The sequence below is a fragment of the Saccopteryx leptura genome, chromosome 8, assembly GCF_036850995.1.
Source record: "Saccopteryx leptura isolate mSacLep1 chromosome 8, mSacLep1_pri_phased_curated, whole genome shotgun sequence".
Taxonomy (NCBI): domain Eukaryota; kingdom Metazoa; phylum Chordata; class Mammalia; order Chiroptera; family Emballonuridae; genus Saccopteryx; species Saccopteryx leptura.
This window is the reverse complement of record NC_089510.1, coordinates 12,974,881-12,992,869: the sequence shown is the minus strand read 5'-3', so window position 1 is coordinate 12,992,869 and position 17,989 is coordinate 12,974,881. Positions and strand designations below refer to the sequence as shown.

The following is a 17,989-nucleotide window of genomic DNA, read 5'->3' as shown; positions in this document are numbered from 1 at the left end:
TCAATATAATTTTTATAATATGGCCAAGAGCAAAATAACCCTGTATGACACCTCTGTGCTCTTAAAATGGATTATTAGCTCATGCATGAAATATCAGAAATTTAAACCTATAATCATTTCATACCCCATTAATCATTTCTATTTAACACCCCCATATTCTTCACATCACATAAGGACAAGAATATAAACATTTTAACGGGTGGCAGAGAAGGTATTTCTGAAAGCAAATATATAGAAAGCATCACCAAGTTGTATATGCAATGCTAGGTACCTGTGGTTTCAATTTTCATTTACTTCTCATCTAGGAGAAAGGAACAGCAGTTGCCGGAAGGCAAATTACTAGTTGAAGGTGAATCTATTCTGAGAGTCAGCCATCTATCAATTAAGTATAAAAGTTTTGAAAGGCTGTTCTCTGGCTTCACCTTATTTAAAAATATTTGAAGGACACACACTTTCTGAGTTAGCAGTTCTTCTACAGGCAGATGGATATCAATCACTATGAGAATGATAACAGGAAATATACTAGTCCTGTCAAGCGCAAAGACCAACAGAAATGTTCAAATTAAAACATAGGTTTTGCCAAGGGGGGGAAATAAACCCCTGCTGTTAAAAAAAGAAGAAAAAGAAGAAAAAATGCCTGTCTTACATAATTTTACTAAAGGCCAGGCCTGCTAATTATGTGAGTTATTTATTTATAAGACATGAGTGAACAAAAAAAGCATAGAGAGTAAACATGCAACACTGCAAAGATGGGTATCAGAGAACTTTGCACCGAAGTAAGTAGTACAGTCAAGATTTTATTATTTTCCCTACAGTCAAATAAAGGGATAAACACAAAACAGTCCTTGATTTAAATCTGTTCTTCCTTACATTTTATTTTTATTTTTTTTAGTTTTTAGCGAGAGAAAGAGAGAGACAGAGACAGAGTCAGAGACTAGGGACCGTTAGGAAAGAGAGAGATGAGAAGCATCAATTCTTTGTTGAAGCGCCTTAGTTGTTCATCGATTGGTTTCTCATATGTGCCTTGACCAGGGGGTTCCAGCAGAGCAAGTGACCTCTTGCTCAAGCCAGTGACCCTGGACTTCAAGCCAGCGACCTTTGAGCTCAATCCAACAAACCCACGGTCAAGCCAGATGAGCCTGCGCTCAAGCCAGCAACCTCGGGGTTTAGAACCTGGATCATCTCCGCATCCCAGGCTGACGGTCTATCCGCTGTGCTACTGCCTGGTCAGGCCATTTTATAAAATTTATATGAATGTGTCACAAAGAAAAAATGTAGCCTGGTGACTGATTAAACAGATGGGTTGAAAGCACCTTCAAGGAATGAAGGTAGCAGACTGCACTGCAGATGAAGAAGGTGCATCCGAGTTTCATCACGGTTCAGGACACTGACAACTCAGCAGTTATAACTTTCTGGGTAAAATCACTCACGGGCGTGGTGATAACAGCACTGGGATGACAACGTGTAAGGAAGAATGCGTCAGTCACCAAGAAAAATGAGAATGACAGAAACGAAGCAGATCACAAAGCATGGAAGCCCCTTTCCAATGGGTACACTGTAAAACTTTCTCTAGGATTGGGAATTTATTCTATCCATTAAGTAACAAACTTCATTTTCATATACCGGAATATAGAGATAAGAACCACACCGTAACCAAGTGATCCTATTTAAATGTTGTTAAGTAACAAACCAGACAACCATTCTATTCAGACAACCAGGTGCTATTTCTTCTCATTTTACACCATTTAAACATTCTCAGCAGTGTAGAAGCCTACACGTTACAGTAGCTTATCAGCTTAATAAACAATAAAACCTCTGACAAAATCAGTTAAGATGTTTATGCTTCTTACCAAGGTTCTAGAAGACTGAATAAAATGTCTCAAAAGTGTCTAAAATGTTTGGAGGATGTGTTAAATTAAAATCACTGGCTTCTAAACCACATAGCTTAAGGCATTGCGAGGCCATTTCTTTTCTTATTGTGTTGTTAGATGAAATACTTAAAATGAACTACAATTAAAATTGTTACTGAACAAACTTCAGGATTCAGTTTATTCTCTCAATCACTAACTTGATCAAGGTTCTTGATCAAATCTCTATGTCTTTCTGCTAGGGAAATATTTTAAAGGCCACAATTTTTGACATCCTTGAAACTGTTTTGAATTCTAAAACAAAACATCTTTTGCAACAAGTAGAACTCGTAGGGCCTTCTTTTCCCTCTGCTGCTGCTTCTCCTCGTCCTTTTCCTTCCTTCTAAAATGCTGGCTCGTTACCCTGAAATAGACAACCGTTTAACTGACTAGTAAATCCTTAATTCACACCTCATCAGCCTTATGAATTCTGGTAAAAACTTTCTGCTTGTTTTCATATCCCAGCTGGAGCATTACCTATTGTCATCTGCATTTTAAAATACTTAATGCTATATTTTAAGTATTTCCTTTTTTCCCCTGAGCATTTTAGCAATGTTCTTGCCCAAATACACTTCTCAAACAATGGCTTTAGAGCAGGCAAAGTCTCTCTCTCTCTCTCTCTCTCTCTCTCTCTCTCTCTCTCTCTCGCGTGTGTGTGTGTGTGTGTGTGTGTGTGTGTGTGTGTGTGTGTGTGTGTGTATGTTTCTGGGTTTTGAAACACGAGTTGAGAAAAACGGTTAAGCATTTATCAGTGCACCCTCTTGTTATGCATCATTGGAGATTAAAGCAAAAAGAGTGCCTTATGGTCATAATGTGCTTTGGTGAGGAGCAATGCATTAAAGCATGTCATTTATAATTGCACTTTACAGAACAGATGTTTAAGCCAAGTCAAAAAGAGTCATTCATTCACTCTCCTGTTACTCCATTCCATTCCTTCTCTTTCACTTCAACACATTTCAAAAGATGAGAGGTTTCCTTAGTTGGAAATAGTCTCTTACCAGCATAATTACTAAGTCCCTTTCTCTTCTTTCTTCGCCAATACAACCAGATGCTAAAACCCATCAGAATTACCCAGCAGGCACCACCGATACCGGCGATAAAGGCCGGTTGCTTCACCACATCAGTGATTTGCTCAGTGATGCTGTTATTGTTCTCAGTAATGACAACTTCATTACGTCCACCTATGGGAGAAACGACAGCTTTAGTAAACATCCTTACCAAGATAAATACAGCAATACTCATGGTGCTTCGAAGGTAGAGAAAATCAGAAAATTCTTTTGCAAGCAAGGGATATTGGTTGTATCTTAAACGTGTCACAATTATTGATAAGCATATTGCATAAGCTACAGAAGAAGAATCAAATGATGAGTTGGAAATGTGACTAAGAAAAGTGTTCTTTTATGTTACAGTTTATTGTAGTAAATAGATTTGGAAATGCTTCTTGATTTGCTGCCTTATCAATGAGTACTAAAACATTGCTGGGGGTTGAAATAACAGTAACTCTTCTTCAGTTGGGTGAAGCGTGTTTTCATGTAGTTTGTGTAACTGCAGCATTCAGCTCAGGGTATTTGCAAACTGTCTCTCCTCTACATACAATGCCCAAATTCAAATGTTCATGATTCAAAAATACATAACCTGGCACTGCTGTATTAAATATGTAAGCAAGCTACGTAGGGCACTTGCCCTTTTGTGAGTACCAGTTTTTGCTCGTTAGCACTAGGGCTGTTTTTTTGGAGGACTGTTTGCAATGACTCATGTAAAGAGGTTTAGTAGAAACACAACAGTTTGTGACTCAAGTAAGGTTAAAGGTTATTATAAGAGCCACTTAGATAAGTTCAGGGATGGAAGTTGTAAATTTTCTAGATGGGAGAGTCCTGAAAACTACAGGTTCCCTGTTTAATCCAGTTTCTCTTGTCCTACAGAGCAGAAAATGAGCCTATGTTTCTGGTTCCCTTACAGTTCAGCGCAACAAAATGACTAAGTGTTGGCCAGTGGTGCATGGGCACAAGTGAATACATACTACCTCCAGGCTGGACCCATATACTGGTGTGACCGTACTTGAAGGGCACTGACCCCCAAACTGATGGTAACTCCATTGATTGTAAATATTGAAGTTTCTTAAATAACTATACAGAGTAGAAACCCCATCTCCTATTCTGCTAACACATTTTTAGACTGAGCTGTATATTCATAAGAAAGAAACTCGGTCTTTGTTAATCCAATCAGAATGCAGGCTTGTTTGTTATAGCTGCTAATATTTCTTATACATACTTACAGTACATTTCTGAAATGTCTTTGAAGTTTAATGTCAGGCTTAAAATTCAGATTCATTTGTGTAGTAAACCTGGTTCATTTTCCCAGTCTATCTACCCTTAATTATTATACATATAAACATAGTCAAAAATGTATTTAAAATGAACTCATATTTTCAATATGAGACATAGATATATTTGGAGATTTTTTTTTTAGCTACTACTCGTTACTAAAAAGAAAACAAACACTATATATAGAGAAAATAAAATTTATCTTTTTGTAAAAGTTGCTTAAAATATCATATTTAATATAGGTCAGTATTTATGTTATCTAGGTATATTACCCTATGTTGCTGGTATTTTTGAAACAATATTATCAGTTGGACTAATTAGAATATGGACAAGATTGTTGTGTGTGACCTGTAATGCTCCATTGTTCTTGCAGACAAAAAAATATAATTAAATATAATGTCTTCCTCCCATTGGAGAGTAATGAAGAACAAAACTAATTTGTTGGATAGAAATTAATTAGACACATCAAATTCAATTGTACCTATTACTGTGAAATTTTGCAGCTGTTCCACATATTATTACCATCTATGTAAGGTAAGCGTGAAATGACCAAATGATTAAAGAAATAATAGTTATATTATTAGCGATATTATTAAGCAAAATTACTAAAAATGGTCAGTCAGTGTAAATTTGTTATATGGAGTACTATTTGATACGTATGCAAATGCATTTGGTAACATTGTGTGTCTCTAAGGTCAACAGTATAGAAGTACTGACACTTTGATATAAAAGTCCTCTTACCAGTGGAAGCTATAAACAAAAGAACAATTTTACTTTTAAGCCTATGTAAGGCTGTTTATTATGTTTACACAACACTTTAATTAATGGTCTCTTAATGGAACTTTCTGGAATGAAAACTAAACTGTGAAGGGATAGATGAAACAGTACATTGTCTGGCATAAGACAAATCTAAAATTATCAGCTATAAATTACATCAAATGCCAATACATGATTTAATTAAAGCAAAAGGAAAATGAGGTGGAGTTTGAGTCACTTCAAGTGCTGTTTCCAGTACTGAATAGACAATAGAGAAAGCATAAATTGAAACAGAAAAGGAGATTAGACATCACTAAATCACTTTACAGGAGTAACAGTTGTGTAGATAAGGTTACTAGACACGATGTGAAGGTAGATATGCAAGGGTAATTAAAGGAACAATTAAGGGCTTCTTTAGTACAATGGTAGTTATTAAAAAGAAATAAATCTCTTGGGGACAAATAGCCCTTACGAGTTAAATTTTGCTCACACTGTGTATGTGTGTATGTGTGCCTGTTCATTCATTTCAAATGATACAATAGTCTATTTTCTCTGATTACAACTTAGCTGTTGCATATTTTAACTATTTGGATAGAGATAAGTATATCATTCAGTAATTATTTTTACTTCACAGAGAGATTTGAAAACCACTGCACGATACACTAAGCTATAAATTAAAAGGTGCTCATTATTCATTTGAAGACTTAGTCTTTTTTTTTTTTTTTCTGAAGCTGTTAACGGGGAGGCAGACAGACTCCCACATGTGCCCGACTGGGATCCACCCAGCATGCCCACCAGGGGGCGTTGCTCTGCCCATCTGGGGCGTCGCGCTGCCGCAATCAGAGCCATTCTAGCGCCTGAGGCAGAGGCCACAGAGCCATCCTCAGTGCCCGGGCAAACTTTGCTCCAATGGAGCCTTGGCTGCGGGAGGGGAAGAGAGACACAGAGAGGAAGGAGAGGGGGAGGGGTGGAGAAGCAGATGGGCACCTCTCCTGTGTGCCCTGGCCAGGAATCGAACCTGGGACTCCCGCACGCCAGGCCGACGTTCTACCACTGAGCCAACCGGCCAGGGCCAACTCAGTCTTTTAAAAATAATACAGGTGTTAAGCAAAACTTTCCATTTGATTTAAAATAATCTGAATTAACTTTATTATTTTAAATTACTATGCAAGTGTTCATTTCTTAACGACCATGACTTGAACTTGGTAAAATGGTATTGTTGTAATTATTTACTTGCCCCCCAATGTAATAAATCCCCCAAATATTGTGAAACAAATAGGTAGTGATGATAAAACAGTAACAATAACAAAACTTTCCCATGCTTGAGAATTATATTTATAACTAAAGATTATAGAAAATAAAATATAAAAGAAAAATATATATAGTTGGCAATCATTATTATCTTTAGTTCAAAAATTATAATCAATCTTTTTCATATACTATATATGGTAGAGAGATTAAAAAACATGCTTTATTAGTTATCTAAGGACTCTTATAGAAAACTACATCTTTTGAACATGTTTTATATATAATTTTTAAGTAAAAAATTCATGACATTTCTAAACACTGTAAAAGGAATATATATGTCAGTTAAATCCTTTTGGGTGTACCTGTATTTCTTTCTTATTCCAATTTATTTTAAAAATCTCAGAAGAGCAAGATGGTAGGTTTCCCTCAGGTTAAGAAATTAATTCAGTCTGTATGACTAATTAAGAAAGCAAGGGCAATTTAGAGGAAAGTTAATACTATAAATTTTTCTCTTTAACACCTTTATTATATTTAAGAAAGGAAACTTAGAACTCCCCAAATTTACCATTACAACTGAATGTTAAATCTCTTTAGATACAATAAATACTTTGCAATCAGGAACAATTTCTAGAAATTAGCAGTATGCTTTGAGTATCCTTTCAGAAAATGAACATAAAAAAATAGGAATGGCATATGTATTTGCTTGTATAAAAAACTATACAAGTATTTTTAAAATATATAAACTTTTTTTGTGGCAGAGACAGAGAGTCAGAGAGAGGGACAGATAAGAACAGAGATACAGGAAGGGAGAGAGATGAGAAACATCAATTCTTTGTTGCGGTTCCTTAGTTGTTCATTGATTGCTTTCTCATATGTGCCTTGACCGGGGGCTACAGCAGACCGAGTGACCCCTTGCTCAAGCCAGTGACCTTGGTCTCTTATCTGGTGAGCCTTGCTCAAACCAGATGAACCCACGCTCAAGCTGGCGACCTCAGTGTCTCGCGCCTGGGTCCTCCAATCCCAGTCTGACGCTCTATCCACTGTGCCACCGCCTGGTCAGGCTAAAATATGTAAACTCTTGGAAGAATATATTTTTTAATTTAAAATAAAAAGCAGGGAAAATTGTAGATAATGTCTGTTGAAGGTGGGAACCCGCCTGGGGGGATATCTACATTTATGATACTCCTTCCCTCCCTGAGAAATCTCAATACATGCAGGGCTAGGCAGCTAGAACCCAAGCTGAAAACCTTAATCTTACTGATGTATGTCAGAGGAGAAAGTTCAGAGCTTCCAAAATGACTGAAAATCAAAGAAGAATCCATGTGAAAGAGGAGGCCAAAGGACAGGAGTGCTGTCCCAATAGCTGTATATAAATCCCCCCTCCGTTCTAGGGTCACCTCTACACTGTGCATGCAGGAAGAAAGACCCCTAAGGTCTGGTGAACTCCAGAAGCTAGAAGACTGAAGAGGCTGAGCAGGTTTCCGCTTCTCTCCACTGCAGAGAAGGTGGTGCTCGCAATTTTAATTGCATCAACTTAGGGGGATCCACTTATGAGGCTTTCCACTGAATCCTCAAGAAGGCCATGCCTTAGAAGGAAAGATCAAACTGAGGTTTTGTCCCTAGACTGAATTCAGAAGACAAACAACTTCATATTAACAAAATATAGACAAAATAAAATGCTGCCAACACAAGATCGAGATGACCAGCCAGGAACATCACTGCCTGCAGAACTCGGTCAACCAATTTCTGAAGTTCACAATACTCTACAGTATGTCATCTGCAATGACCAGGGTACAGTAACAAGTTACTAGGTATCAAAATCTAGCCAAACAATTAACAACAAAATGCTAGAAAAAGATGGTGCAAGGTCAAAAGAAAAAGAGATCAGTAGAGATAGACCATTCGATGTACCAGATGTTGAAATTAGGGGACAAGGAGTTTAAAGCATCTATTACAATATGTTCATGAACTTCAACAGAGTCATAATAACTAAACATAAAGAACAATTTCAGAAGAAAGTGGAAAAAGTAAAAGGAAACAAATGAAAATTCTAGAACAGAAAAGTGTATTATATGAAATAAATAACTGACTGTATACTTCCTCTTCTGCCCATGAAGTCGTAACAAGTATGGATGTGCAACCCCACCATAAACAAATATAAAAGTAGGCAACATACATGAAATAAAAGGATAGGATTCCCACAAAGGGAACTAAGATGAATCTTACAATTTTCATTGTTTCCTATCTGGAGATTATTTAAAGCACAACCAATAATAATACTTTAATTTACATACTGGCATTTATTGCATGAATATAAGTAAAAGGCATAACAATAAAAAGAGATTGAAAGGAAAGAAAATTAAATTATATTTTCTAAGATCTTTATAAGCAAATCTTAGAGTAATCATTGTAAAGAAGAGGTATAATAATCCAATTGTGGACAAAAATATATAATGCAGAAAGTTCTTTAATTCACTCAAAAGAAATTAAAAGGATGAATAGAAACAAAATTGGATTGAAAATAGTGAGATAGTAATTTAAACCCAAAACATATCAAATGGATTGCATTAAAGATAATACTCTGAACATGCCAGGTAAAAGGTAAAGATTGTCATATTGGCCTGACCAGGTGGTGGCACAGTAGATAGAGTGTCAGACTGGGATGTGGAGGACTCAGGTTCGAAACCCTGAGGTCGCCAGCTTGAGCATGAGCTCATCTGATTTGAGCAAGGCTCACCACCTTGAGCCCAAGGTCACTGGCTTGAGCAAGGAGTCAGTCACTCTGCTGTAGCCCCCCGGTCAAGGCACATATGAGAAAGCAATCAAGAAACAACTGAGGTGCCGCAATGAAGAATTGATGTTTCTCATCTCTCTCCCTTCCTGTCTGTCTGTCCCTATCTGTCCCTCTCTCTGTCTCTGTCACACACACACACACACACACACACAAAAGATTGTCATATTGGATAAAAAAACCAAGAGCAAAAAATATATACATATATATTTTAAATAATTATAAATTAAATATAGAGAAACAGTAGCTGAAATAAAAGGATGGAAAAAAATACATACCAAATAAACACTTAGATGATGATGTGCTCATACTAATATCAGATAAAGTAAATTTTAGGACAAAAATCACTAGTAAATAAAGTATGTAATTTCATAATGATAAAAGATAAATTCATTAATATAATATAACAGTTCTAAAATATGTTCAATTAAAGCAGAGTAACAAAATACATAAAATAAATCTGATATACAGAAAGGAGAAATGCATAACCTTGTAACTATAATAAGTTTCCAGATTCTTTTTAATTAACTGAATAGAAAACCAGTAAGAACTATCAACTAATTTGACCTGACATTCACTGAAAATCCACTTTAAAAAAAAAATATTATTTCTTTTTTTTTTATTTAGTGAGAGGATGGGAGGCAGAGACAGACTCCCACAGGACCTCTGACCAGGGTGCACCAAGCAAGCCCACTAGGGGGTGATGCTCTGCCCATCTGGGGCCCTTGCTTGCATCTGGAGCCATTTTTTAGCACCTGAGGCAGAGGCCCTGGAGTCATCCTCAGCTTCCGGGGTCAACTCACTCCAATCTAGCCATCGAGCCATAGCTTTAGGAGGGAAAGAAAAGAGAAAGAGAGAGAGAGAGAGAGAGAGAGAGAAGCAAGAGGTGGTGGGGTGGAGAAGCAGATGGGCACTTCTCCTGTGTGCCCTGACTGGGAATTGAACCCTGGCATCCTCATGTCAAACTGATGCTCTAGCACTGAGTCAACTGGCCAGGACCAAACATCCGCTGTAAAACAGAAAAATCCACCTACTTTTCACATGTAGAAGGAACATTTACGAGGAAAAAAAAAAAAAAGCTGGGTCATATTTATACAGCCTACTTTCTCTGACCTTGGTGGAATTAAATTAGAAATCAGTAATTAAAAGCTATCTGGAAAATCCCAAAGTATTAGGAAATTTAACAATACACTTCTAAACAACCTCTGCAAAAAACATAAATCCTTAGAGGAAGTGGAAATTATTTTTAACTCTGTAATAAGTGAAAACATAATACATCAAATGTGATATTAAGAAGGTATTAAGTAACACAAACTATCAAAAATTATAAGATTCAGCTGAAGAAGTGTTTAGAAAAAAAACTTATCACTCTTTTTAGAAAACATATCACTTTAAATATTCACATTTTCAAAAGCCATTTAATTCAAGTTAAACTGAGCATGATATTTGGGGACAAATATTTTGTTATTATTTTACTCAAAACATAGTCACCAAAGAGAAATACAAAGAATAAAACAAACAATGGCATAACTCAAATAACTTTTGCTGACATATTAAGAACAAAAAAGTAATAGGGCTGAGAGACTGGAAAGACCAACTCCAGTCTGGGAGAAAGCGTGTGCAAATCTGATCAAACAAACATTTATTTTTTTAAATTAAATTTTATTGAGGTGACACTAGTGAACAAAATTATATAGGTTTCAGGTGCCCAATTCTACAACACATTTCTGTACACCATACTGTGTTCATCCTCCCAAGTCAAGTCTTCATCCATCACCATTTATCCCCCTGATAGCCTAGACCAGGGGTCCCCAAACCAAGGCCCGCAGGCCGCATGCAGCCCCCTGAGGCCATTTATCCGGCCCCCACCGCACTTCCGAAAGGGGCACCTCTTTCATAGGTGGTCAGTGAGAGGAGCATAGTTCCCATTGAAATACTGGTCAGTTTGTTGATTTAAATTTACTTGTTCTTTATTTTAAATATTGTATTTGTTCCCGTTTTGTTTTTTTACTTTAAAATAAAATATGTGCAGTGTGCATAGGGATTTGTTCATAGTTTTTTTTATAGTCTGGCCCTCCAACGGTCTGAGGGACAGTGAACTGGCCCCCTGTGTAAAAAGTTTGGGGTCCCCTGGCCTAGACCCTCCTGCACCCCGGCCCTTTTCCATACTGTTCTCCAAGCAACAGACATAAACGTTAATGGGGGGGGGAGGGGGCTGAGAGAAAAAAGGTGAAGGGACTAAGCAAAGAAAAAAATTTCACAGACACAGACAACAGTGTGGGGATTTCAGGAAGGGAAGGGGGTTGGGAGGATGTGGAGGAACGTAGAGAGGAAACAGATGGCAACGGAAGGAGACTTGGCTTGGGATGATGAACACACAATACAGTATACTGATGGTGTGTGGTAGAACTATGTACCTGAAACCCATATAATTCTATTAACCAATATCACCTCAGGAAATTATATATAATTTTTTTTGAAGTATGAAAATATAGCATAAATGGCTTAACTTGAAACCAAAAAAAATAAATAAAACATTTAAGTTTGTACCTTAAAAAGACTAATAAAATCGATGTCTTGGTCCGTACTGATTAAAATTGGAGAAAGAAGAAGAGTGTGGGGACAATAGAGAAAGTAGAAGAGAGAACAAGAGGAAAACATAGATCTTAAACATATAAGAATAAAAGAGATGATATTATTACAGATCTTACAGAGACTGTCATTAAAAAGATTAGAAATAAGGATCTATTGAAAATAAGCATTGTTAAAAAAATTTTAAAAACATAGACAGGTAAGACGGATTCATTGGTGAACAAATATTAAAAAAATCCATTTATCACAACCAACACAGAAGAAATAAAAATTAAAAAAAAATTGAATTCATAAAAATAAAGAAAACTCTGAGAACGGATATCGCTGCTGAATTCTAGAAAGTATTTAAGGAAGAAATACAAGGCCTGAAAAAACTCCTACAAAATAGAGAGGAGGAAGGAATGCATCCTAACCCGCTGCCTAAAGCTCGCCACCCTCATTCCAAAACCTGTCCCAAACATTAGGAGGAAAAGTGTCAATCAATATTCCTCAGTACCAGATACAAAATTCTTTCTAAAACATAAGCAAATAGATCCAGTCATATCTGTAAAAAGCATAACATATCCTGACCAAAAGGAATTTATTTCTGGAATACAATGTTTCTATATCTTTGAAAACAGAATTTATCACATTAACACATGTAAGGAGAAAGAAAAGAAATGAGGATCCAAACCCACTAGAAGTATTTCATAACTATTGAAATAAATAAGTGAAGTTAATAAGGTGATAAAATAACAGAACAATGGATAAAATGAAATTTATATATAATATAGATCAGTTGGAAGAGAAAACTTTATAAATTCCACTTGATGTAAAAAAAAATCAAATACTCAGAAAAATGGTTAACACAAACATATACTGAAAACCCCTAAATATTACTGAGAAAAATTAAAGGTAAACAATGAAGAAGTACATTATGCTCTGGTGAGAAAGGCTCACTTAAAATATTTAATCTCTCCAATTTGATGGATAGATTCACTGTGTTTTCATTAAACAATTTTAACAAAATTTTGTAGAAACTGACATGTTGATTTGAAAAGTTTATAAAAAGCAGGTCTGGAATAGCCAAATCAATTTTGCAGAAGAAAATGATGGAGTATTCATTCACCTGACCTGATCTCACTACTTTCTGTAAGCTGCAGTAATCAAGGCAGTGGTTTGGCAGACGGACAGACACATAAAGAAAAGGAACAACACAGGGAATCCAAGAATGAATCCACACATACATGGTTAACTGGGGAAAGGAAAGTCAATACATGATGCCCACACGATTTGATATATATTTGGAAATAAGCCTCAACCCTCAAGCCACATGCAATTACTTGAAGATGAGTTATAGACCAAACCATAAAAGTTTAAATTATAAAGCTTCTAGAAGAAAATATGAGAAAGTATCATTACTACCTAGAGGTAGGAAGCAATTTGTTAGAAGCACTAAATATGAAAAAAAAAGTTTAATAAACTGTACTTCACTAAAATTTATAACTGTTGCTCATCAAAAGGTTATTAAGAAAATAGAGAAGTCATAGACAAGCAAAAAATATTTGCCATATAAATATACATGACAAAAAATTTGTATACTGAATGGTTAAATAACTTCTATTAATCAAAAAATATGATTTTAAAAAGTCAAAGGCTTAGAAATTTAAAAAAAATATATTTATGAATATCTAATACATGCATGTGAAATTGCTCAGCATCAATAATCATCAAAGAAAATGAAAGTGAGATACTGTTTACAGTCGCCAGAATGGCTAAAACTACAGATGGGCAAAATCAAAAGGTGATAATGTACAAATACTGGAAATAATCTCACAAGTCTTTGCTAGTGAGAGTATAAAATTTTACAATTTGAAAGAAAAGTGTTTAAATAAAGTCTTGCATAAAGTTCAAATCTATCAATCTTATTACCCAGACATTTCAGTTCTAGATATTTCCCAAAAGAAATTTTTTAAAAAGTCCTCAAAATGGCTTACACATAATGTTCAATCTCTGAAGAGAAAAGCAAAGTAACAAAATATAATATATTTATACAAATTAATATTGCTCAGAATCAAAACATATAAATTGCATAATATATACATGGGTAAATCTCTAAAACATTTGTTTAGTGAAAGAAGCCAAATGCAAAATATTATATTCTGTATAATTCCACTTATATATATTTCAAGAACAAGCAAAGATTATCCACAGTGATCAGGAACAATTTTCTAAATGATAGTATATTTAATAGGGATTTCTTTTTTGGTATAATATATTTGGATAATAAAGTTTCTTTTGGTTTGTATCGGGTTGTATTTTTGACATTTTTCTGGCCAAGAGAAAAGCACAGATTTGAAGAAGCATAAAGCACTTTCTTCCATAATTGCCTCATTTCCTATTATATTTCAATGGCATCAAAATTAATAAGACTATTGATTAAAAATAATTTTCAAAAAAACTTTCGGCAGTTAACTCTTAGTAATGATAACTGTATGACATTTATGGGAGCCTTAAGAGCATGAACAATTGCTAATCATTCCAGGCAGCTGACTCATTTGCCTATATGATGCGTGCACCTCTGACTCATTACTGCACATCCACTGTTAGGGTGCCAAAAAATAATCTATTTTGTTACTGGCTGACTGACTCTGAAGCACAGACGACATAGGTTGGTACTCACCAATTATTATTGGTTGTGGTTCACTTTTGACTCCAACACCGGCACTGGTACTAGCTGCAACCTCTACCCGGTACTGAATACCTGGGAATAATCCACCAATTATTACAGACCGAATGGCGGCATCCACACTTTTGTTGATGTGAAACCGTGTTTCATTCCCCAGACACCAGATCTACAGAAATGTAAAGAGAATAACAAAAGGAGATGAAATTATGCTTTCTGATAGTTAGGTAATATAATAGATTAAAATATTTTTTGTACGGATCAATCTACAATACTTTTGGAAGTATTTCTAATTGACATTTTTAAAGCTTAACTTCTGCAGTGTGTGTGTGTGTGTGTGTGTGTGTGTGTGTGTGTGTGTGCGCACGCGCGCGCACAGGCACGCATGTGCAGTAAGAGAGAGGCAAAAAGGAAAGCTGAAACTATGCCGTATTCCTTCATATCTGGTTATCAACCCTGAATCCTTGTAACACAATAATTCACTTAATGTCTCTAGAAAGTGGTCCCTGGTTGAAAACAGCATTTGCATATGGACTAAAACATAAATTCCTCTGCTTACTTTATCAAGATTTATTACTCATATAATCTATTAAAAATATGGTGATTATGAGTTTCAATATTCAATGTATGTAGGCACACATCTTAGTAATTTATATTTCATTTAAGAAAATATTAACTTACACAGAAGTAGTTAACAAGATTAATTGACTTAAGTTATAGTTATTGACTGAGATGAAATTAAAGTGAATATTTACAATGACAGTAATAAATCTTAATACCGATCAATATATATACACACACACACACATACATGAGAACGAAGTGGTTGAAAGTCTAAACACTAATGTGAGGGAAGCTTGACTTTTACTTTTAGAATCAAATTTTAAGTCATACTTTCTTCTGGGATATGGAAATATGTTACTGTGTGATGTTTTATAAAAAGAATTGTATTAGGTATACATATTTGTATTCATTATATACTAATTTATAATCTAGACACAAGGAACACACTGGGTTTATTTCTGAAATTGGTAAGTTTCTGAAACTATTTCTTTAAAATAATTTCTGTGAATTGTATATTTCTTTGACTTACACTATGATACCTGTGTTACTAATAGAGGAATATTGAGTCCTTACCTAAACATAATTTTTGTTACGAAAACATGATCATCTTAAATGAGTGAGAGAGTTTATCATTTATAACACAATTTATCATGCTGTAAAAAATAAATTTTTAAGTAAATTGAAGTTTAAAATATTTAGTCTCAGATGATAAATCCTAACCTTATTAAAACACACACTCCATAGCTGATTATTCTTGGCTCTTAAAACATGTCCTAACACTTCTTATTTTATTCAATTATATTTTTCTCACAATTTCTATTTTGATATACCTTATCCTTATATTTCTTATGCGTATTTCTTTATAATGTGATGGGAATAATTTTAAATGCTATGCACATTCTCCCTATTTGCTTTTGTAAATTAACCATTAATTTAAGAAAATTCTATTTTAAATTTATCATTTTTTTCTTAGAATATAATTCAGGGCCCTGGCCGGTTGGCTCAGTGGTAGAGCATCAGCCTGGCATGCAGGAGTCCCAGGTTCGATTCCCGGCCAGGGCACACAGGAGAAGCGCCCATCTGCTTCTCCACCCCTCCCCCTCTCCTTCCTCCCTGTCTCTCTCTTCCCCTCCCGCAGCCGAGACTCCATTGGAGCAAAGATGGCCCGGGCGCTGGGGATGGCTCCTTGGCCTCTGCCTCAGGCGCTAGAATGGCTCTGGTTGCAACAGAGCGACGCCCCAGAGGGATAGAACATCGCCCCCTGGTGGGCATGCCGGTGGATCCTGGTCGGGCGCATGCGGGAGTCTGTCTGACTGCCTCCCCATTTCCAGCTCCGGAAAAATGAAAAAATAAAAATAAAAAAGAATATAATTCAATTTGCAATGTTTTGTGTGAAATAATTCAGCTTAATTTTACATACTCATTATTAAGTTTTGGAGCGAAATGGGGCTCCCAGTTTTTCATACTAATAAAATCTATCTAGTATACTGTCAGAATTGTGTAAATATTTATTAATAGCAAAAAACATATGGTTTTAAACTTTTTACACGGCTAATTAAGAGATGTTTTACTCTCACATGTGGTCTAATCATTTGCTATTCAAAATCTTATTTCTCAAAGCTATGCACCTTTTATCTCTTAATCATAAAATGATGATGAAGAAACAATGGATATACTATACTGTTTATAAATAGCAGCTAGTTCAGTTGAAAAGTGAGATAATCAACCAAACACTGTAAGACAGTTTTGGTTTTTTTTAATTTGATTTTTTTAATGGGCCTACTCCTTTGAGGGAACTAGTTTACAGAACCTCAGCAAATCGATCAAAGCAGAACTTAAAGTGGGAGTTGCTGCTGCCCACCCTCTTGCTCACACTCCAACTTTCTAAACCCCTGAAGCATTTTTTTTTCTGAGAATGCAATTTAAAAATGCTGTAATAAGGCATTTTACATGGAAATCCAACAACAACAAAACACTCCACTCACATGGTTTACGTGTGTACCCGAGCTTGTGTTTTCTGTGTTCTTAAACGGAGGTTCTCACCCCCTACCCATTTGTTTCTTGACCGCTCACACAAAGGTACAACAATTCATTTACACTCAAACTCAAGAGAGGGATACCCAGAGATGTGCCTCATCCGCGTGACGCGGAGACTTCTCCGGGGACCTTCTCTGTGAGCCTTCCTTCTTCCGGCAGGTCCTACCTTGTATTCTTGGATGACGCCATTCTGATGATCCGGAGGCGGGGGGTCCCAGGAAACGCTAATGCTTGTGCTGTTGTGGCTGCCAACTGTCAGCACAGTGACAGACTGCGGCGGGGCACTTGGGGCTGCAGAGGAAGTGACACAAACTGTAAGCCTTGGCGTGCATTAATGCTACTTGCAGAATGTGATTACGAAGACAAGACACAGGAGGTTCTGGTTTCCAATAGTTATACATGTCCACATAGTGCTCAATAGTGTCAGTTTTTCTCACGTATCTTTTAAATAGAATAGATGGAGTGAAAGCAAACACAATCGCCGTGGTAACATGTACTGAATAATAAATTTAACGGCTGGCATTCTGATGAGTATTTTCTATCTGCCCAGCTTTGAGACGTATTTTCTATATATCGAGCTAAGTTTCAGATTTGATTCTCGCAAGTACCTCAGGAAGGAAAAGCAATTCTTAACTCATTTAACATATAAGAAAACTAAAGCCGACTATAAGTAGCTAGCTCAAACAACAAGGCAGAATTTGAACACAGGTATGTCTGATTCTAGAACTTTGAATCTTTTGACTCTACCAGGTTCTCTTTCTGAAAAAATAAAGCACTGTTATGAAAAATATTATGAGGGGATGTACTATAAAATTTTATCAGTATTATTTCTGAGTGGTAGTATTATAGACAACCATTTTATTTCATTTTAGTTTGTGTTTAACAAATAAAAACAAAAACACAGTTATAGATTTCACCAACAAATAAAAAAAATACATTTCTTTACATACTGGGAAAAGTAATTGACTGTTACAAAATGACTCATAATTGAAGACATCAGACTTCTTTTATATCAGTGGGCAAAGAACATGAAAAGAATTCACGTTGGGTCAAATGTAACATGCAAAAAATTTTAATTTCTTTTATTTTCTTCCTGGATGGTTTC

General features: G+C 35.7%; 1 protein-coding gene across 14 annotated transcripts in view; it reads right to left on the bottom strand.

The window, feature by feature from the left end:
* ROBO2 (roundabout guidance receptor 2) overlaps positions 1–17,989 on the bottom strand; it is a 1,384,729-nt gene that overhangs the window by 63,651 nt on the left and 1,303,089 nt on the right. For all 14 annotated transcript variants that reach the window (XM_066347995.1, XM_066347997.1, XM_066348002.1 and 11 more), the window contains 3 exons: positions 17,051–17,175; positions 14,281–14,452; positions 2,906–3,088 (listed from right to left, as the gene is read on the bottom strand). In XM_066347995.1, the coding sequence (XP_066204092.1) occupies positions 2,906–3,088; positions 14,281–14,452; positions 17,051–17,175 (480 nt within the window). The remainder of the gene's footprint in view (positions 1–2,905; positions 3,089–14,280; positions 14,453–17,050; positions 17,176–17,989) is intronic.